Source organism: Mycteria americana, chromosome 8 (genome assembly GCF_035582795.1).
Source record: "Mycteria americana isolate JAX WOST 10 ecotype Jacksonville Zoo and Gardens chromosome 8, USCA_MyAme_1.0, whole genome shotgun sequence".
NCBI lineage: Eukaryota > Metazoa > Chordata > Aves > Ciconiiformes > Ciconiidae > Mycteria > Mycteria americana.
This window is the reverse complement of record NC_134372.1, coordinates 17,901,870-17,923,949: the sequence shown is the minus strand read 5'-3', so window position 1 is coordinate 17,923,949 and position 22,080 is coordinate 17,901,870. Positions and strand designations below refer to the sequence as shown.

Sequence of the window (22,080 nt, the reverse complement as noted above, 5' to 3'; positions counted from 1 at the left end):
AGGAAAATGAGTGGGAAAGAGAAACTGTATGGTCTAGTTGGAGCATTTCTATCATGTGGAAGCAGCTTACTGATGTTATCCCCGGATTTAAATTATACATTCTGTCTCCCTAACCCAAGCACATAGCTGAGAATTTAATCAGTGCAGGGTGTGTACTTTTTATGTTGCTTTGGGTGGGTCTGGCAAAAAGCATTTTCTTAGCTAATCATAGCTAGACGCCATATATCACACTACCTTAATTTCTTTTGTATTGTGTAACCCAGTGCCAATATCAAATATCTTTTTATTGTGCCATACAAATTGCCAGTTTAGGAACCAAATGCATGAAAAATAAATCATAAGTCTGTGCAAATTTTGCATTTGGTTGTTATACAGAAAACAAAGCTAATGATAATGAAACACACCCATAAATTGCAACTTCATTAGGGTATAATGAGATTAGGGTAAATGAAATGAACACAAAAATGCATTACTACTTCACTTCTTAAATCTTCGTTTATGAAAAAAAACCAGCCACATCGAGAAAAACTCTTGTTTTAAATAGAAAATTTTTGTTTATCCACTGCATTCAATCTCTTTTTTTCCTCCTGTGTTTTAAGCTCCAAGCTGTTAAGAGCCTAAACATTACAAGAAGTTGTCCTACAGAAATTTAGAGCCTGATCCGGTTATCTGGAGTGGTTCATAGAGTTTGAATTATCTTTCAACCTCTGTAAATTAACACAGCATCCCACCCTTATGTCTGCCCTATAGAACTGTAATGCCTAACAGTCCAGCAGATATAAAACTATTAGTGATTTAAAGTTAACTTCCCGGGAAATAATTTTAAATGTATTAATACTTTTGATATGTTCTTCTGAGACCAGCCTACATGACAATCTGTACCTTGTTGAGTATCCCCGCACAATGATTGTTCAGGTTGTAAAGGCTGATCATGTATTTTTATTTGAAATCCACGGGTTTGTGTTGCTCATCTTGGCTTAAAAATCAGCTCAAAAGTTTTTCTTTTTTTAAAAATAAGTTTAACGTGACAAAATAGACCATCTACATTTAGAGCATGGGGGAGGGGACTGTATTAGTTTAGGTCAGTAAACCAGCATCATTAAAAGCAGAAAATAAAATCATAGCAGCAATGAACTACAGCAAATGCAAAGAAATCTAGTTAGTTGCAAAGGTCACAAGGCGTGCTAATGTTTTTTAATCACACAGATTCATTGCTCAACTGCATATGAATTTTTCAGACCACAAGCTATTTTTTGTCTAGACTAAGTCTATATAAGCAAAATAAAAGTAAAGGTCCTGTCTATTCCATGAAAACTATTGTGGTGAGGGACCTAATTGCAACACAATAACCACGTCTTGTGGCTGGGTCACACTCGGTAGCTGGGATCAGAGGTTGGTTGTAATTGTGGATCCCAGCTCCTTTCTGTTCCCTCTAAAGTCAAAAAGAAGAAGTCTGCTGCTAGGCACAGTATCTCCTTTGCAGGACGCAACGCCAGTCTTAAATTTTTGGGTGCAGGGTAGAGGCAGGTATTTGTTAGGAAGGAAAAAATAGAACAGTAGCTAATTTTGTAAAAGTTTGAGTAATCCATCAAAGTAACATTGGCAAAATGTTAAAACACTGAGGTTAGCCAGCAACGTAGCCATGAAGTGTTATTTCCTTCAGTTACTCCTTCACTTTGAATGAATGCCGGTAACTGGAATGAGATAACCATTCTGTATAGCCAGGTACCCAACGTGGGCAGGTATCTCTATCTGTGAGACATCCGTCCTGCGGGACGGAGAGGGCAATAGGGTGCCGTACAGCGTGTGCACGCTCCGAGGAAAGGTGCGATCTGGAGCCCGGGAGGCAGCTGCAGGCCCGCCTAGCTGGCTGCGCCATGCGGGCGAAGGGCGCGGGCGAAGGGCACCGACGCCGGCACCCGCGGCGGCCGAGGCTGCTCCCCAGCCCGGCCGCTGCCGCCCCGCAGCGGCCGCAGCTCGGAGCGCAGGGCGAGTGCGCGCACACCCGCCGGCGCCGCTCGCTCGCCGCTCCTCGCAGCGCTCCGCTGCCCGCCCCGCCCCGCCCCGCCCCGCCCCGCCGGTGAGGACCAGCAGCCGCAGGACGGGACGGGACGGGACGGGACGGCGCGGCGGGGCGGGGCGGGCGGAGCTGTCCGCGGGCCGGGGAGGCGGCGGGGCGGGGCGGGGTGGTGAGGCGGGGGGGCTATTCTTTGGGGCAAGGGGGTTCGCCCGCTAAAGGCCGGGTCCCGTACCTAAGAGGAGAGGCCGCGCGGGGGGCTCAGCCGGCTGAGCTGTGGTAGATGACATCCTTGGGCGAGAATTCAGGTGGGTGCCACGGAGACCTTCCGTTCCTCTTTAATATTGCTGCTTTGGTAGCATGACGGTAGTTCCTGGGCTGCCTACACTTCAGGTCATGCTCTTCTAGTAGCTGTTGCTTTTGCTTCATAGTTGGATGTATTTGGGAAACGCTGGGTAGATTTTCTGACTTTGCTGCATATCTTTGAAAGCCAAGCTTGGTCAGGGTATATTGACCAAGTAAAAGCTTGTCCATTTACCTGGACTCAACAGGTAAACTCAACAGGCTCAGCACAGCATACCCGCAGCAGGGCTGATAAACTAGATTTCTTTTAAATATAATCTCTTACTGGCCAGCTTCTGTTGGATTAAATAGTTGCTAACGTGTAGGTTGAACCTATGTCACGCACAGAGGTATTACTGGCATTTTGCAGAATTAGGGAAAACTCAGTGCTACACAATGAAAGAGCACGGACAATATGCTTGGTTTGGTTTTTGCTACTTGTGTGCTATAGGTTTATTGATATTGGCTCTGTTGGAAACAACCAGTTACCCTTCCTGTTACAGTTCCTCCTAGGAATTTTACATCAACTATTTCTCAATCAATCATGTACAGGGGTCCTGTAAAAAAACAGCCATAAGGAGCTGCTGCGTCAGAGAAGTGTTGTACCTGTTCCTGTTTTACAGCCAGCAGGACCGAAGCATGGAGAAGCAACGTATCTGGGATTAGACTGCAGGAAGCTAAATCCCCTGTCTCTTGCTCCATTTACTTGGATAAGAATTTTCAAGTGTGTATTTGGAAATTAGAGTAACACTCTCATTTCTCCTAAAGCCGATGGGAGTTAGATACCTAGCAAACACTAGCTTTTCTAATTTATGTAGAAGCAACTAAAAGATCAGCCAACACTGTCCAGCTAGTTAATGTGGTCTGCAAAGAAACTGCCTTTAAACTTGTCTAGGTCCCAGTAGCTGACATGGGAGGCTAATGACAAGGACCCAAGTAAAGATCCTAATGTCAGCTTGGGAGTCCTAGTAATCAGCTTGGGAAGCTAATGCCAAGGAGCTGGATAAAGATGCAATTAAGGTTGCCACAGAGTACTGGGATACATTGCAGTTCCCAGCTGTGATAACTGAAGAGTTGGCTGCAGTTCCAAAACACCAGCATGATAGTAAAGTAGGAATGAAAGGACAAATATTTTGGCCTTTTCATTTTCCAGACATTTATATTCACTATCTGCATGGAGCCTAAATTATCCTGGAAAAATTCCAAGTAATAATTTTTTTTTCTCTTTCTCCAGTGGGTTAATAAAGTACAATTAGGCTTTTCTATTTTGCATTGCACAAGGGACAACGGAATAAAAATTTCCACTTATTTATGATCCATCTCAGCTTTTGGAGAGTTTGACAGTTTTACAGGTCCCTGACTGCTTACCCTGGTCAGTGCAAACACCCTGCTTTGAAAGCATCGCTTTTGGGCCTTCAACATTGCGTAAGCAACGTGTTCATACTCTCTCTTTAAGTAAGAGGAGATAACTTAAGAAAAAAAAGTTCTTGAAAATCCTGTCGCAGGTATAATGCAGTTCTGAACATCCTCAGGAGATCATAGTTCTAGCGCAGCAAATGCATTTTTCATAGAGTGTATATAAAATGAAATGCCTTATTAGCAGCTGTAAGTCATAGGGAAGTAATACAATTTTTTTATAGCCCCAGGAAGATACACAGACCAGAAAGATGCAATGGGGAACTCATAATTTTATCTCCGAATGGACCCTGAAAAGCCTTGTCGCTTCCACCACTGCCAGCACAACCAATAATGACAGGATCTAAGTCACTGCATAAAAGGACTTGTCAGCTCACAGACAACGGCTCGTGAGCTGTAGGAAAAATGCATTGCAGAGTTTGACGTGTGGCTGCCAAGCATGCCTGGTGCTTGTTGACTCCAGTTCTGGAAGAGGCTGAGGGGGACGATAGTTTGGGATTGTTGGTGATGAGAGGAGGCAGCAGCATCTTGCTGTGCTGGAACAGTTGGCTGTGCTGTGCCAAATCAAGCAGGTTTTGAGCCGGGGGCTCTGGGCGTCTGCTTGTCTGTTGCTGTTGTAGGAGGATTAGTGCCATGTGGAAAAAAAAATTTCCTATATAATGACAGAGCCTGGGAAAGAACAAAATTCTTTGGATTTTTTTTCTGTTTCCTTTCAGATTGGTGTAATATGTAGTCAAATAAAGTTGGAGTCACTTCTACCCTCTTTTCTGTTCTCCTGTCTGTACTTGCATGGCATGGGGAGGAGAGGCTATGTGAGTGCCTCCTAGCTGGGCATGTTGAGAAGAATCTGTTCCTTTTTGCAAGCACTGCACTTGCATACTACAGAAAAGTGGACAAGTAGGGTTCTGGAGTAACTAATGTAGAGGTGCTGCAAACAGCAAGAAAACCTCCCAAACTGTTTGCTCACTGGCATGGTTTTAGACGATTCAGACTTAAACACAAATCCCTCTAATGAATTAAGACCTGATCACCATGAGATTCTTACCTTTCAAAAACTGGAAGACTATTTTGTATGAAGATAGAAGTAAAAGTAATGCATCTACCATGTTTTTTAAAAATATCCTAAAAAAAATACTTTGAAAATAGGAGAGCTACAATGAGACCTCTGTGAAAGTGATACATTTAGGCTAAGGTTCTATACTACGCTGAACTGGCCTAAGGGCTGCTGGCCACCGGTGGGCAGTTGCATGTTCCCATGCCTCTCCCTGCACGTGCCTACCACTGCCCTTGTCTTGCCACTGGTGCTCATCTGAACGTGTGGTAGCCAACTCAGAAAGCTAAAGCATCACCAACCTGATCATGCCAAAAGAAGTGAATCGTTTCCTGCCAGTTTGGCTGGCCGGGCCTGCTCGCACAGGCTTAGTGGTGTCGGTGAGGAGGGGTAGGAACTTGCAGTCAGGGGGAAGGAAAAAAACAGGACTCCTACTCTGGTGGCAGATCTGTGCAACTGAGAAGTGCTGCATCCTGAGACTAAGGTTCATTGTACTTATGCTTTCAAATAGAAATTTGTATCCTCTCATTTTATTTAAAGGAAGTATTTTTAAAAATTTGAAGCACAATTTGATACTCTAGTTGAAGTTTGTGATCATCTTGTGGTAAGACTGACTGGCCTGTTTCATATACAGCTTCTTGTTGGTTTCAGTTGCTGCCTCTCCCTTGTTGTTAGGAAACTGCTTCTTCTTGTGAGGAAGACATCTCAGAGAGAATGCCTAAATCTCAGCACAGATGTCTTTTCATTATTGCAAGCATTCCTGTTAACATTGATGTTCATTCTGATAGGGATTTAATACACGTGGTAGCATCTGGTTTCTAAGTGCCTGATGAGCCTGGCTTTGCTCTCCAGTCTGCAAACAGCATAGTGCTCAGATGGGGGAACACAGTTTTTCAGGTCTTAAGCCCAAGTGGATGAAGGAGAGGATGTGTCAGCCAAGCTAATGTAGATACTGGGGCTCTGGAGAGAAGGGGGCAGTGGAGCACAGAATGGCACCACAGCGGGGAAAAAGGAGCAGCAGCTGTGGAAGGCAAGGTTTGCTGGGGGTTGTTGGGACAGGCAGGCTGTGGCACAGCCATTGTTTTGAATGCTGTTTTCAGTGGGACTGGACTGAATCATCTTCAGCACAGAATGGACCTGTGTAACATAGGACAGCCATAGGATTGCACGGGTCACGTACTTGTGTATTGTTTCTCATAAACATCTGGTAGTAACCGATCATAGCCCATGGGGAAACAGCTGGCTCAGCGTGGAAATTTTGCTGACAGCCTCTAATGTAAGATAGAATATTAAGCTTTGGAGGAAATGAATTTTTTTTTCATCTGCTTAATTATGAAATCAGTTCATGAGAGGGAGGTGACATGCTTAGGTTGCTCTGCTGTTTCAGTTGCACAGATAGCACCCGAAAGATCTGTTAAAAAATTGTCATCTTGTATGACATGTAGCTCACAGGCAGATATGCTGCAATTGCAATAGTATTTGGGGGTGCTGCTCCCTACCGGCCTTCTGAAGGCTCCCCCATTTCCAGTTTCTGTTCAGGAAGAGATAACTTCTCTCCAACAAGCATCTGAGCAGCTATTCTAACATCAAGAAGAATGAAGCAATTGCTATCAGCTTGTGTTTATTAGTACATCTGTTTTAAAGGTTGGTCGGTAAACATGGAAGATTCTTTTGTAGTGACTGTGCAGCTATAGAAATGGGAAAGCAAATTCTAACGAGTCAGCGAGGCTGGCTGGGAAGGTGCATGTCATCATTGCATGGTGAGGTGGAATAGATGGGCTGTGAAGCCAAGCTAGGATTAGAAGCTAGGAATGGGTCTTCTGCACAAATGGCTCATCTGTACTATTTGTCTTGCCAAAAAAATAGTGGGGTTTTTTGCAGAGACAAGAAGATTGTCTCTGCTTTTCGTGAAGAAATCTTGCATAGGAAACTGAACTTTGGCCACTTTTAAATGCATGCCTTAAAGCATCATGCAAGTTGCCAGAACTGTGATCGTTACTTTAGCACTTCTATTAGGGCAGGATTTATAAGTACCTGTTGCACGTTTATAAGAGTTGCTGCCCAAGGTGGGTATGTTAGTGCTAGCTATTAATGCTACTCATGATTATTGCTCTTCTTTTATGTATCTGTGTCTTTTATTCCCAGATCTTAAGAACTCTCTGGGGTCCCTGATGGAGTGCACTGCTGGGGTGCTTCATCTGTATTCTGCCATTACTGTCTAATGAGTTTTCACTTGTCCTTCAGGCTGCACATGCCATAAAAGCAAAGTAGTCTTGCACGTCAGTACTGAGTGCAGCCCTATGGAGAGCAGTTACTTCCTTTTGAGCAATTATTTCTTACTTCCTTTTTATTTCCTCCTCTCGTATTGATCATTATCATAGTAATACAGGCTGGTCTGGGAATTTCCTTTCATCAGAGTAAAATTCCTAAGCATCCATTTTCCCTTTATGATTTCAATTTCCAGTAGAATTGGGAGGAGGCAGCATAGACACCCCTGAAATACAGTGGTGTCAGTAGGACACTTTTGGTAGTTATTTTAACAGTGAATTAATTGCAGCAAATCTAATTCCAAATAATTCTAGACATGCAGGCCAAGAACTTATTAGTGCTTCATGTGTTGTCTCCTAACACAGCAGTGGCATTGCAACATGGGACTGTGCAAAAGAATATTAAAAGGACTGAAGATTTACATTAGCAAAGAAAATCCCCCCAGCTCCTGTGTCCTTGTCTTATGGAAGAGGCCACCTCCAAGTGTGAGAATGTCATTGCATTTTCAGTCATATTCATTGAAAATGTTGTCACTAGCTGCAAAATATTTTCTAGCCTGTTCTGATTTGCATCACTGTTCATGGCTTGGTTTGCTCTAAAAATAGAGTTGTACTTTTAACATGTTGGGAACTGGGGAAGCTTCAACTCACTCTCCTGTGTGAGCTTGGGAAAAGCTGTGCACAGGCTCAAGTTGACTAGTTTAAAGTGAGGTCTGGAACGAGGACAGCTATAGTTTCTCCACAGCTGAGCTGGTTGAGTGAGTCTACTAGGTTTTTCTAAGTGAAAATCACTTCATCTTTGTGAAGACTTTTAGTGTTAGACTAGTGTTAGATTTTTTTTCTTTACTGTTTTGCTCTGTGAGTACAATGCTTGTGTTTTATCAGTCCTCTGTTTTAGTATTCTGTAAATGCTGTGTTATGATAAAGATTATGATAAATTATGGCACTAAGTATAGTAATAAATGTAGGCATAGTGTATAGAGGCTATTGTGGAAAAAATTAGTTTCTGTTCTGCAGTTTGGAAAAAAAAAAGGAGTCATGCATCTGTTTTATGTAGAAATATCCTTATCATCCTGTGGTATCACTTTATTCTCAGATGAAAAAGCCATAGAGTTTTGTGCAGGAAAGCCTTTGTTACGGATGGCATTGTCCACATGAATCAAGTGATAATGGAAATAATTTAAAGTTTAGAAGTAGAATAATAAAATCATGGAAGTTCTGTAAGTTTTTTGATGAGTTTCTTCAGTCTGTTACACTGATGACTTACTTACAACTGAGAAGTTAGAGCAAAGGAAGCAATGAATTTGAATAGGTATGTATGTGAAGTGCCTTGGAATCTTAATCTTTGAGTGTACGTGTAAAGAAAATAGTTTTACGAAACAGGTCTGTTCCTCTAGCCTAGCAAGCTACATTTTAAGGTGCTTTAAAAACATTTCTCTCTATTGAGCATGCTTGATTTTAATGTACTTTTAAAACATTTCTGTCAAAGAAGTCTTTGCCTTTTGTTTGGTGTGTGTTGTAATGTGTGCTGGAGTACACACAGACATACAAAAACTGTAGTATGGGAATCCTCTCCTCTTCAGTAGACCCAGTAATTTCTAGCATTTGCAGAGTTTAGAGCCCGCTGGCATGTACTCATGCTAAACATGTTTATGTTTTTGAGGCATCTGGTGAGTGTTCTGTGATTCTGTGAAGTTACATTCTGCTCCTGCTCCTGTAGGAATGTTACCGTATTGGCCATAGGGCTTTATGAGTTGTCACAAAATGAGCAGTTAATTCTTGACATCTGCTGTGCTGAAGTGACTGCCAAGTTGTGTTGGTAGTTGGCAAGGAAATAAATATTGATAGACCCTAGCAACAGGTACTCCTGAGAACTCTTATTCTGGGAATGCTTAGGCTGTGTCCAGTGTTATTAATGTTGTGATAGCATTTTAAGTTTATTTATAGGATTTGTTTGTGTCTTATCACCATCTCTCAGAACTGGAATGCATGAATGGGCTTTGCTGTGTGAGGGCACAGACGTGTATCATACACCCTCCTCTGGTGAATCATTTTGACATATAACAGATGCTTCACTGTCCAAATCTCAGGGGTAGCTGATGTACACCGATGTATGACATCTCACGTATGTGCTCAGATCTAGACTCTCGTATGTTTGCTATCTACCCTATGTTGGAATGACTGCTCCAGAGCTATGTACATTTAAGTGTGTCAGATTCAAGAATTTCTTTCTTTTTAGTAATATACTAACAAAACATTCATATACAAGATCCTCTAAGAATCCACCAGATAAACTTAGCTTGGTTATATTGTGAAAGCACTAACTCTCGTGAGCATTGTAAGTGAACGATTTTATGTTCTCATTGCAGAAATTGAAGCCAGAGAAGCCTGCGACTGGCTGAGAGCGGCTGGTTTTCCCCAGTATGCTCAGCTATTTGAAGGTATGATCCCGAAGACTTGTAAAGCAGCTGGCACTGAATTCAAGTAGAATTGTTTACATAAATAATCTTTCAGAACCTGACACTTTTGATGGAAGCACTTCCAAATTCTGTAATATCTTCATGCAAACCTGTAGAAAAATAATAACCTGGTGTGTGCTCTTGCAGAAGTGACACCTTAATTAGGTTAGCATGGACTCAGTAGAATTCTGTAAAGGACCATATCTTTCCTGGTTATTGTCAGACTGTAACTCAGTCAAATTTCTGCTTTTGTGATTTTTAGTTGCTGATAATTTTCTCAGGCTCTTTTTCTTGGAGCATTGGGGTTTTTTTTCCAACTCACTGATTGCAACCAACACTCATCTAAGGCTCCCCAGCCTGTGGTCTTGAGCAAGTTTGTTTTCTGTTGAAAAAGAATGTTGGAAAAATCATCTTGCAATCATAAGTTCTTAAAACAGATACTCAGAAGCAGCCAGCCACAGTCAAACAATGCAATTTCAGCATGTTTTCATGTTGTTAAAGCTACTAAGAGTGCTTATTACTTGTGGGGGAGATAGGGACTTGTTGAGAACTTGTATAATTTTCAGACATTTGTGCTTATACTTTAAAACTGTTCTTCTTTAAAATATGTTTATTGTTACAAACATTGAATGTAACAAAAGCTAATCTATTTTTGAGAGAGATTTTATCAAAAACTACAATTAAAGGAACGAACAGTAACTTCTGCCTGCTCTCATTCCCACCTCCCCTGTTCATTGCAAAATTAAAAATTGGAAGTAAGCAATAGAGCCAAATTTCAAAGTTGTATACTACGAAACATCGTGTCTCATGGAAATGCTTCCCATTTGACTACGACAGATTTTATTACATAAGCTGTCAATCTTACAGTTTGTTGGAAGTGTACATTGTCATGCTTCTGGGTAACAAATCCTCTGTATTACCTTGCTGTTTATGCAGTGTCCTGACTTGACTAGGTAAGTTAAGTTTAAAAGTAAGCCAAGAAAATACTGATGGATCTCACTGGTTCCCTCATCTGCAAGGCTAAATCTCAGAAGCTGGATCATCAAACTCTTCAGCTGGTGTGTTGATTAGCTTCAAGCATAGCATGATTTGTCAGGCTTACTACACCTCAAGGAGCATATGTCACATGCTGCGTTGTATCTTACCATCAGCAAAAGCTCATGTAAAATACTCCTGGTTTTATACTGTACTTGAAGGCAGAAGGTGCAGAGAACCTAACCAAAGCAAAACTTTAATTTTGTATTTCTTGGCTATAGTACTTAGTCACTGCAAGCTCCTGGAAATGCAGCAAATGCTTGCCTACCTGTAGCTAATAGCAAGCAGATACCTAGATTTGCTCTAAGGAACTGATCCTCACTTGAAGGACATTTGTGTGAATATATAGCTATAGAAATAGACTTAGATTTATTTCACTTATGATAGATATGTTGCAATAAAGTCTTTGCAATTATAACTCAGATTTCAGATTCATCTTCTTTGTTTACAGATATGCAGTTTCCTATTGATATAAAAACTGTGAGGAAAGATCACGAATTTTTAGATGGCGATGCGATTGAATCACTATTCAGGTAAACATTAATTATGAATCATCTTTAATACCTCCAGGCTCCATAGTTATTTGTGATTCATCTTTTCATGCCTTAGTTTTTGTCAGAGACTGTCAAAGTCACCAATGCTACAAGTGAAGGAAAACACTGAAGCACATACTTTAGTACCACTAAGTTGGTTGTTTTAAGGATTTAAAGGTAAAGCAAGCGTGTGTCTGCACGTCTTCTTCAGCTAAGGTCTCAGTGACGTTCTACTGAGCATCAAATCTATATTTTCTGAAATGTGAAATGTCTGCAGGCTGAGAAAGGATAATCAGTTCCCTGCAAGCATATGGTAGCATGACAGTTTGCTCTTTAGAATTGCATGTTACTGACTGCAGGGATTTCCTCTGACTAGTGAGCTTCCCCAGAGCTCTTCCAGGAGATAAACAGCAAAAATGATCTGCACAAGAGATACGCTTTCTGTTTTGTTTTCCTGAATATTTTTTTGAGTGAGAAGCAAAGGTATTGATTTGAAATTATTTTTTTGCCACAGCTGTTCACAGCACACAAGTGAAATTGCATCGTCAGTGTGAAGTCAAACTCGTTGCTCTTTGGACTTTCCCCACATAAGAGTGCCAGGATAGTGCAGAGGATTCTACTTTACTACTTACTGCAGTTATTGAAGCCTGCTCATTATGAGATTGTTTAGCAGGTGAAGTGAACTCCAGACTATCCATGCCACACCGCTTGGCTGATCCAAGGGACGCAATAAGAATTTCTAACTCTTAAGGGACTGGAAAGTTCCTCTTCTGGCAAAGTGGTTTGGTCCTTTTCTGTAGTGTTAGGTCACCTGAATTCAAATTCTGCTTGTAACAGGAGCACCAACAGGAGCTGTTTGCAGATACATCTCTAGTGCACAGCAGATATTAGAGAACTTTGGGTACATTTTGTTTCTTGATATGACTTCTGTCCTGAGTGTTCCTTGAAGGCTGCCAGTGTGCTTCCCTGTTGATGCCACATATTTGTTTGACAGTTTGGGCCTTATTGATTCCACAAGTTTTAATTAAAATGATAGATAATAAAGGCCTTCCAAGGATACAGGTTAATGTCTTCATTTCTAAACATTTTTTTAAGAAGCCCACTCATAGTTCCTTTCATTTTCAAAATCTTAAAACAATATACAGTTTTGCACAATCATTAAAGCTCATCATATGATTTTTAATTAACTGATTAATTATGGTCCTCTTCTCTAACTTTAAGATGACAGAAATGGAACTGTGAACATCATGGGGTTGTTAGTTGGCGCTGTTTTTGGCAAAATGTATGGAGAACCTCTAACAGAATGTCAGTCTTTGACACCAATAATGAAGACTCCATAGTAGAAGTTCACAGCTAGTTTGATGCGTGTTTGTTTTCAAGAAATAAAATAGTTTAAATTTAAAACTTCTGTCTTTTTTCTTGTACCTTAGACGGTTGAACACATTGAACAGGTGTGCATCAATGAAAGTGGAAATAAGCCGTCAGAGGACACAGGTATGTTTATAAAATACAGCTAATTTTCTCATTAAAAATGTGTTTAGCTATTATATCAAACCCCTGTTTTTAAAAGATCTATAAAGGATCAATTTCTGAACTCTTCTTTCTATTGTTTTCCATCCTGCAAAGCTCTTCCATTTGCATTTTCCACTGAAAAACATAGTAATGGAGATTGAAATTATGTAATGTTCATTTTGTAACTTTGTAAGGTAGGTTAGGGGTGGGTTTTGAAACAGTTTTAAAAAATAATTTGACACACATTACTGTCCAATAGTTGCACCAAGGCCCCACCTCAGCCTGCCTTTTATTGCTTTCCTAAGTAGTTTTGTATCTTATTTAAGGCCTGAAAGTGAAATTTCACTCTTACTGATGGAACAAAGGATAAGAAATTAAAATGGACAATCCAAATAGTGTCAGCCAATGTCAAATGTCCAGCCAATAGAAGCTGGGTAGGTTTTAGCTGTACTGGCTTTGTTCTCTCCTGCAAAAAAGTACTGTAGATAAAAGAGTTATAGCCATATCTTGGCTGGTTAACACCAGGATTGTAAAACCTCTTAGGTACCATAGATTAATTGCAGGTCTAGCAAGAAAATAATGTCATCTTTTGGAAAAATGTCTAGTTTTTTGGAAAGTTCCACTCTGCCGTCAGGAAAGAATGGGGCAAGAGAGGGTCCACAGAGAAGAGGCAGGTCATTCCTGTATCTCTAACAGTTTGCTGGCCAGGCGCTCACTTGAGTGGGGACAATACAGCAAATGGAGCACCTGGAGCAAATGGCCGGTGAGGCCGAGGTCTCCAAGAAGGTGCACCAGATATTGATGCTGCCACAGTCCCACAGCCAAATGCTTCTTTACCTGAAAATGCATGAGTTTTGGTCACAGAACCGTGAAAGAGTGTTTTATTTGTTTGGCTTTATGGAAGGCCTTGTAAACCCAATACAATTATCTTTCAAAACCTCTGGGTTTGCTGCAAAACAGAATTTTTCATCCTCAGATCAAGTCTGTTATCTTTTCCTCTGGTAAACTTACCAGATTAGTCAGCATGCTTGGGAGTAATTTGTCAGCATGTTTTTCAACTAACAGAACAGAGCTCAGGGCAGACCTTCAGTAACTGAATGGTTACATTTCCATATGTTGGTCTTGGGGGTTTCGGAGGTAGGCAGAAAAATTAAGTCTCCTTTTTTGTTACATTTTTTGATAATTTAAAGTTTGCCAAACTTTGCCCTTGAACTGTACTTTTTTTTTCCTTCTAAGAGTGATGACTCTGAAGATGATGAACCTTGTGCAATAAGTAACAAATGGGCTTATGAGAGGTGCAGTCAGAGATGGTCTCGTATTGAGAGCCTAGAAGGTTTCCCAGGAGAGGAAAGTGCTAGTGCATCAGTCCCAGGCAGTCCAATACTGAAGAGCATCAGCAACGAGGCTACTATCTTTCTGGATCATGGCGAGAAACATGATGTGTCCTCAATTCACAGTACTAGCAGTGGTGACAGTGACATTGTTAGCTTCCCAAAACCTTTTGAAGATGTGGAAACCAGCATGAATTCCTCAAGATGTTCCTCAGTTAAGGTGGCTTCACTGGACTCTACCTTTAGTTGTTCTCCTCCCCTCAGTGAATTTTTAAATATCACCAGTGAAGAGAAGCTTTTGGATAAATCACCATATAAAAAGAGGAAGAGCCTTCTAAAGAAAATGGAGAAGTTGCACTTAAGGAGCTGCAACTTAAAGAGTGGTCAGTCAAAGGCCAAACCCATAATAAGTGAACCTGTTCTTCTGGAAGGACTTAATGAAGAAAAGATGAAGATGCTGAACTGTGTAAATATTTCTGACCTCTCTGGCATCCAAACAAAGAACAATTCTTCCTTTTCTTCCCAGAGTTGCAATAGCAGCAATCAGTCTGAAAATAGCAGCACAGTGAGCACTCCGAGTCCTGTTATAAAACCACGAAGCCACTATGAAGGAAGGGGGGTGTGTGCAGAGGACTTGGATTCTAGCAAGCTCTTGCTGTGGAACGATCTATCTCAGCAAAACCTAAAAAATGACATGAAGTTACGAACGAACCAGATGTTTCAAATACCACAAGGCCATAAACCTGGCACTTTCCCCAAAGCACTTATGAACAGTTCCCTGTCTCCCATAGACAACTCTTCCATCAACTGGAGAACTGGGAGTTTTCATGGGTGCAGAAGGAGCCAGAGCAGAAGCAGTTCCAAGGACTCCAAAGCACCCAGGAGCCCCCTTTCATGCACAGATAACAGGCTAAGTGTATATGACAACGTGCCCAATATTGAACTTGATAAATTGGAGGCAATAGAAGTTGGTGATGATGATGTTTTTACAGAACTGAACAATGTTATAGAAGATGTCAATGGTCTCAAAAAGTTGGTTGATCAGTGGACAGAGAAGTTCTCAGATGATGGGGATTCGGACTTCGCCAGTGACTTGGCCTCTTTGTATCCATCCTCACCTAAGGAAACCTGTCTTGAAACAGAGGGCTCAACAGCAGATCTCCCAAACACTGAGGGAGAGAGCAGCTGTGAACTGGGCAAGGAGATCAGTTCTGCAGACCTGGCATACATGACAGACTCTAAAAAGACCAACAGGTCAGCCATCCTTGGCTTTCCCCAGTAGACCCCTTGGGAACCTTTCCCCATTGATTCTCTCCACTCAAAATGTAATTGCTTTTCCAGAACAAAGTATTCGTAAGTAAGTCTGTTCTGGGTAGCGGGGTCTGCACCACTGGTGCCAGGCACTGCTGGTCTGTAGGCACTCTGGTATCTACATCTGCTCTGACCCCTGTTGAACGTAGGGTGCTCACGATCTGCATGAGCACTTAGATATTTTGAATCAGACTTTATGGCTAGCTTGCTGTTATTTCTTATTGAAACATTTTTTTATTGCCAGAGTACCTCCTGGATGAGTAGTACCTTGTTTAAATGCAGCTAACCATATGGTGTTTGGGAACTGCAGGCCATTTAGAGTCTTAGGTGCTTCACAGATGCAGGCAGAAAACTAACAGGGACAATGGAAATAGTCCTAAGCTTAAACAATATTTATCCCGTAGGCATGGGAAGCAGCACTGGTCTGTGGAAGAGAGCGTGAACTTGGAAGGCCTTTCCATCCAGACTGATAGCCAGTCAGCTGCCCAGCTAGCCCGGACACAAAAGCTGGCTTTGTTGAAACTCACTGCTTTAATGGACAGATACTCCCCTTCCAGTAAGCAGGGCTGGAACTGGTAAGTTGTCTAATATTAAAGCAACCTGTGTTGGAAAGAGAAGATTTGATGTAAGCAGGTGAATTTCCTTGTCTGCCTCGATTACACATGTTCAAGATGAGGAATTTCATCCTGTTAAATCGCTGACAGTTTCATGGTTATTTCAGTGGCTCCAGGATTTCCTCTGCTATGGACTGCACTTTTGCTCCTCGCTGGTGGTCATGTTTTTACTGATTTAAAGCATGTTATAGTTTCCTCTTTAAATTTGCCCATTTAAAGGCTTTGCAGAGGTCCTTCATAGAGATTGCAGGACCTGAGGTGAGAGCTGGCTGGGCTGAGAATCCATCTCTTCAGCATCAAGTCCCAGTTTGAACTAAAACAATGACAAAGTCAGTAACTCATAGGACTTAGAAATATCAGTTAGCTTCTTGTGATAGGGATCTGGTACTTGAATATAGAAAGAAGTGAAAAAAGCCTGCAGTGTCTTAAAGGGATGGAACATATTTCACATGAGGATGCTTTATTAAAGCCAATTTCAATCTTGAAATGAGGAAGTTATTCCCGTAATTGCCCTTAATGATTTTCTGTCTATCTTATGATGCTATGTGTACAGGTATGTGGCAGAATTTGGGGATGTGGCAAGTATAACTAAATCCTTTCCCATGCATGTAACTAAAGTGGCAGGCAGAACTGTGCTGAAGAGCTAATAAGTTGGATGCACTGGTTTTTGTTTTCAGGACTATACCAAAGTTCATTAAAAAAATAAAAGCCTCTGACTACAAGGACAAAAATGTATTTGGGGTTCCTTTGCTTCTGAATGTTCAGCGAACAAGCCACCCACTGCCTAACGGCATACTGCAAGCACTGGACTATCTAAGAAGCCACTTTCTTGACCAGGTATGAACTTGAGGCAGCCCAGAGCAGCTCAGTTCCATAAACAGATCTGCTCCAGGGAACCAGTCTCTGCTTCCAGCTTTTGTGAGGGACTTTCTTGCCTCCTAAGGCTCTGAATAGGCAGAATGGTGTAGGTCTGAGCAGGTGGCCTGCAAGGAAATACCAATGCTGTTTCCTTCTGGGAATGCTTTTAGTCCTATATTGTACTTTTGTGCCTTGCCTCACTGAAATCATCTGCAGTCAGTTCTCTTGGTGCAGGCAGTCAAGCTGTCTTCTCCTCATGAGGTAGCATGTCTCTGCTCCCTTCGGAGGTAAATCTACTACACAATGTTGTTATTCCCTCTGTTCTGTGGTTGCTGGTAGTGCCAGAGCTAATGTGATGATTAATCTTGTTTCAGCTGAAATGCACCAGTAAGCAGAGATAAAACATATTAGAGCAGTGCCTGTAACATCTTTTTCTGGTTCTCAAATCTGTATTTATCCACTAACTGGAGATGTGTGCATGGCAGTAAAAGTGTGTGCTGCATATGCTATTTCCGTAGCATAGGTGCAGAAATGGGAGACCCCGTGACATGAGGCATATTAGTTAAAGAAAGACTTTCATTTTCCTGTGCTTTGCAATTGTATAGGTGTGTAATATTATGCCAAAGTACAAAAATGTGTGCATCCAAGTTACAATGCAGTTTGGTGGCACATACTGGAGTGTGAGCAGTCAGTTTCTTATGAAGGCAGTGTGTTTCATTTTGAGGTCATGGTATCTATTCAGTTAATATAAATAGACCAATGAATGTAAATACTGTCTCAGTGGCACACAGTGAAACTTTCAGCAGAAGCTTTGTTGAGGTCGAGTTCATGGGAAACTCCTAAATCTAGGTTTTGTCTGAAACTGGATTGACATTCATATTAAAAATAAAATCATAATTTCCCTCAGAATGGCAGTTGCCCTTTGCCAACCTGTAGACTTATTAGATGTATCAGACATATCAGATGTTAGACCTGAACCTTGTGGCTCTCACAGTCTGAGTTTGTTTGCTCCGGCATGGGCATCAATGTACATTTGCTTTTCATCTGAACAGACATGGGTGCACTAGAAACTTGTAGTTCTAATGTGTGAACATAGCCTGCTCAAGCAAACTGACAGATATCGATAGTAATGATTTTAAAAGTGAAAAAGAGTAATTTTGCATTAAATAAAAAGCCAGCAAACAAACATGAAAATTGGTATGTCTTTCACAGCTGGTTCTGTGGGCGTCAGTCATGGTTTGCCTGGGAGGAATATCTGTGCTGCTTCTAATGATACAAAAATATTTTGGTGTTAGATCCCACTACCATAGGGTCGTAGCTATCAAAAGGAAAGTGAAGGATCAAATATTTGTCAGAGGTTTGATTCCTGATGAGTCCTCTCTTTGTCTTTAATATTTTCTTTTACCTGTAGGTTGGCCTGTTCCGAAAATCCGGTGTTAAATCCAGGATTCTGTCTTTAAGAGAAATGAATGAAACCAACCCGAACAACGTATGTTACGAAGGGCAGTCAGCATTTGATGTGGCCGATATGGTGAAGCAGTATTTCCGAGACCTTCCCGAGCCTATATTCACTAGCAGGCTCTGTGAATCCTTCCTCCACATCTACCAATGTAGGTCACAAAAGCTACAGATTTCCAATTCCTTGAATATCTTAATATTCAGCTGTACAAGGCAGCAGCCAGACTTGGACTAGTGCCATGTCCCCATGTAGTCAGAGGAGACAAGTCAGGCAGAATGTTTCTGAAAAGATGAGTTCATTGTGGCTCTAGACTTAAGAGCTTCACATCTGCATCCTATGGGCCAGCTATTTTCTAACATTGTGTCTTTTCTGTTCTTTGAAGGATGAGTGTAATAACTTATGTCATAGCAGCCCTCCTAAACTGTGTTTTTTAACAGTCATTTCCTTATGCAAAATTAAGAAAGAATCCAGTCCCCTTGTTCATGGTATGAAGTAGCTCCACGTGCAAGAAGTCATGTTATATTGATGAAATGTCTTTATTACGGTGCCCAAGCATAGTTGCTGCGAAACAGCATCTTTGCCTGGAAATGCCAGCAACTTTCTGCCTGTGCTCTCACAACAGTTACTATACTTGAGACTCAACCTGGAAAAGAGGAAACGTGAAGCTGAAATCTGGCACTGAATATAGTTTTAAACAAGTTCCATCTCCAGTATTTTGCCCTCAAGGAATTCACTTTCAAAAAGCAGCTGGGTTGCGGAAGGAACTTGCTGTAGGGACTTATGATGATGCTGCTATAGGCAAGTTTCTTCTTTTGAGAAAAGGTTTTGAAAGTCAAAGTATGGAATTTCTGAGTGGTCTGGTTTTCAGCCTGTTTTATATGACTTTTATTGACATGAGTACGTGAGCTGCTGCTGTCCTGTGTATACTGCAGGTTTGTGAAAGTTAGGTTGGGTTTTATTTTTTAATCTGTCAGGCTTTGAGAATTTTGTCCAAAACCGTTGTATTTGTTTGAAGCAAGCAATTTTCTTTTTGCATCCACAAATCCTTTTTGTGAGGAGGTCCACAATTCTTATGTCCAATGGATGTGGAACTGTTTTCTTCCATTTATTATAACCTGGCCACTGTCCACCTCCCATCTCTTTTTTTGGGATAGAAACAGCAAATGACTGAATTCTACTCACCCATTTTGTGCCACAAGTGACTTGAGCAAGTGCCCAGATTAATTTACTATTTTGGAGATAAGAAATGTGCTGCTTTCACCAAGAAGCATGTTTTGTGTGTTCTGCATGTGTGCTTCTACTTGAAGGGAAAGATATCTTCCCTTCTACCCTCTAAAGTGAGGTAAAGTGATCTTCTACCCTCTGTAGTGGTGTAAATTGGAGAAATCCTCATGATAGGGGGATGCATGGCAGGTTGAATCATACCTACTCTCCTGCAGGAGCTGTTTGGGCACACAAGTCTCACTGGGTTTCAGTGTGAATTAAAATCTGTTGGCAAAACATTGTTCTCTCAATTGAGTTGTCTGAGAGCATCTGTTCCCTTCATGCCTGAAGCTGAAAGGAAAAGACAGTCGTAGCTATCTGCTCCAAAGTATCATTCCAGAGTAATATTTTACGGGGAGACAAGCCCTTATTTGGATTGTAACCAGAGCCGGTTCAGGATAAGTTCATTAGCATGGTGTTCAAGATAAAGTGCAAGTCAAGCACCAGCATCACTGGGTGTGAATGTGCATCTTGACAGGCACTAGGAGAAAACTGTACTTGTGTGATGTGACTGTGATAATGGCCTCTGTGTTGTCTGTTGTGAGCTAGAGTGACAGGGAAATGGATGAACCTACAGTTTCAATGCCCTGCTTGGGAATCTGTTGATGGATGCTTCCTCTGCAAGATATATGTGAATTTCATTTTTTCTGTTTTCAGATGTGCCGAAGGATCAGCAGTTTCAGGCTGTCCAGGCTGCTATTCTCCTTCTCCCAAAGGAAAACCGAGAAGCTTTGAAAATCCTCCTGTTCTTTCTACGAGATGTGGTTGCTTTTGTTGAGGAAAACCAGATGACCCCAACCAACATTGCTGTCTGTCTTGCACCTTCTTTGTTTCACCTCAACACCCTGAGACGGGATAGTTCCTCCTCCTCCACTAGGTATTAGCATCTCAATGCTGGCATTGTTGCTGTCCATAGTGGTGTTTGCTGGAACAATGTCTTCTGTAGCTGGCCTAGGATCCGTGTCTGCTTTTAAGGCAGAAATAGCATATGCGTCTTGGGGTTTGTCTCAAATACAGTTGTTCAGGTCCAGCAGGAGCTGACCACAGGGCATGCAGTGATCCAGCAGCAAATTGTCCAGTGTAAAGAACAGTGGTAAGGGCCCGTTGCCATGCTCCTGACTAGTCTGCATGCGAGCTAGCCTGCCTCCCTCACAACTGCTGTACTCTTTGTGGTTGCCCACAGGTCCAGCTGCCCAGGAACCCAGCATGTGGCCCACTGTTTGCATTAAGGTGGTGCTGGCCATTGAAAATGTAGCTCCTGCACTGCCAACCTAAGCCCAGGTGCAGCTTTAAGGCCCTGCAGATATCTGGCAGATTGTAGCAGTTGCTGGCACTAGTTCTGCTGGGCGATAAGGGGATTGTTCCTGCCAAACCGAGCCACAGGGATTCTGTAAATTTATCTTAATAAGTAAAAGTATCTGGGTTGCATAACATCCCCTGTTTGTACGTGCAGGGAGGAAGGTGCCCTTGGGCCGAAGTAGCCAAATAATCTCTGAGAGCATTCATGCCTTATCTGGTCTCCTAAGGCAGGGCTGTTTGCTTTACTCCATGCTCCTGTGTATGGACAGACACGTATCAGAGTAGAAAAGGACAGCTGACTTTGATGGAAACATTGTGCACCCATCAGAGTAGCGAGTTCATCACCTCACATGAGGATCTAAAGACGAGGACTAGTTCCAACAGAAGCTGTCAGATGTGGTATTGACATCTTTCAGGATAATAACGTAGGCTCTGGATAGCAAAGAGAGGGGAAAGAAAACAGTAAGGATTTTTCTTTTGGCACAAAACATCTGGAAATGCCTAGAGCCTAGGGCTGCCCAGCTCTCCCTGGGCTGAGCTGGCACATTGCCAGGAGCTGTGTGGTCATTGCGAGGGCAGCTGGGGATGCGATGGAGCTGCAGTGGCAGCAGGTCCTTCCTGCATTGCGGTTCTGTTTGAGCACAAGGGAATCACTTTGAGAGGTGTACCTCTTTGGTTTACATAAACATTATGCTGAAATACTAGGACCAAAAATAGAAACTGAGTTTTCTCTTTGTTGTCACTGTTTAGAAGCCAGGGTGCTTTGAAGCTTTAGCTTTTTTGTAACTGGGCATTAATGCCACAGTGCAGGGTTCCGACTTCAAAGGGGAGAAGCTGACAGGTCTGACTTTGAGGAGCAGTGCTGAGGACTCTTATCTTCCACCCAATTTTCAAGCCATTTGGCAGGAATGCACACAGATAAAAGTATCAGAAGCCAGGATTAATGATGTCATATAATGATTATGAATTAAAAGAGGGGACTGTTTTTGAAACATGTTTGGTGTGGTTTGGGCCAAAGGATTTAAAAGGTTCTGCATAGGCTTTGCAGGGTATCAAAGGAGCTTGATATTTGAAAGCTATATACAAATCAGTTTGGAGTCATGGCTGTCTTTGGCCAAGTGTGTGATGATGTGTTTGGGGAATAAAAAGCCTTGACTTGCCTTTCTTGGGCATATGTTACTACTGGTCAGTACTGCCTCAGGCATTTTCAGGGTGTGCTGGGAGGGAATGCTGTCTATGGACATTGCTGCAGTGACGTAACGTGAGCCCCTACGTGGCACATAAGAGTCCTTCAACACTGTGTTTTTGCTGAA

General features: G+C 41.9%; 1 protein-coding gene across 2 annotated transcripts in view; it reads left to right on the top strand.

The window, feature by feature from the left end:
* Window positions 1–22,080, top strand: part of LOC142413652 (rho GTPase-activating protein 7-like) — a 52,301-nt gene that overhangs the window by 28,246 nt on the left and 1,975 nt on the right. Inside the window, exons 1-9 of one of the 2 annotated variants that reach the window (XM_075509989.1) lie at window positions 2,254–2,325; window positions 9,463–9,534; window positions 11,039–11,120; window positions 12,551–12,614; window positions 13,869–15,217; window positions 15,679–15,849; window positions 16,566–16,725; window positions 18,158–18,356; window positions 20,126–20,345. In XM_075509989.1, coding sequence (XP_075366104.1) covers window positions 2,301–2,325; window positions 9,463–9,534; window positions 11,039–11,120; window positions 12,551–12,614; window positions 13,869–15,217; window positions 15,679–15,849; window positions 16,566–16,725; window positions 18,158–18,356; window positions 20,126–20,345 — 2,342 coding nt within the window. In that variant the 5' untranslated portion in view covers window positions 2,254–2,300. Of the gene's footprint in view, window positions 1–2,253; window positions 2,326–9,462; window positions 9,535–11,038; window positions 11,121–12,550; window positions 12,615–13,868; window positions 15,218–15,678; window positions 15,850–16,565; window positions 16,726–18,157; window positions 18,357–20,125; window positions 20,346–22,080 lie in introns of those variants that run through there. The other variant, XM_075509990.1, reaches the window with a different exon arrangement.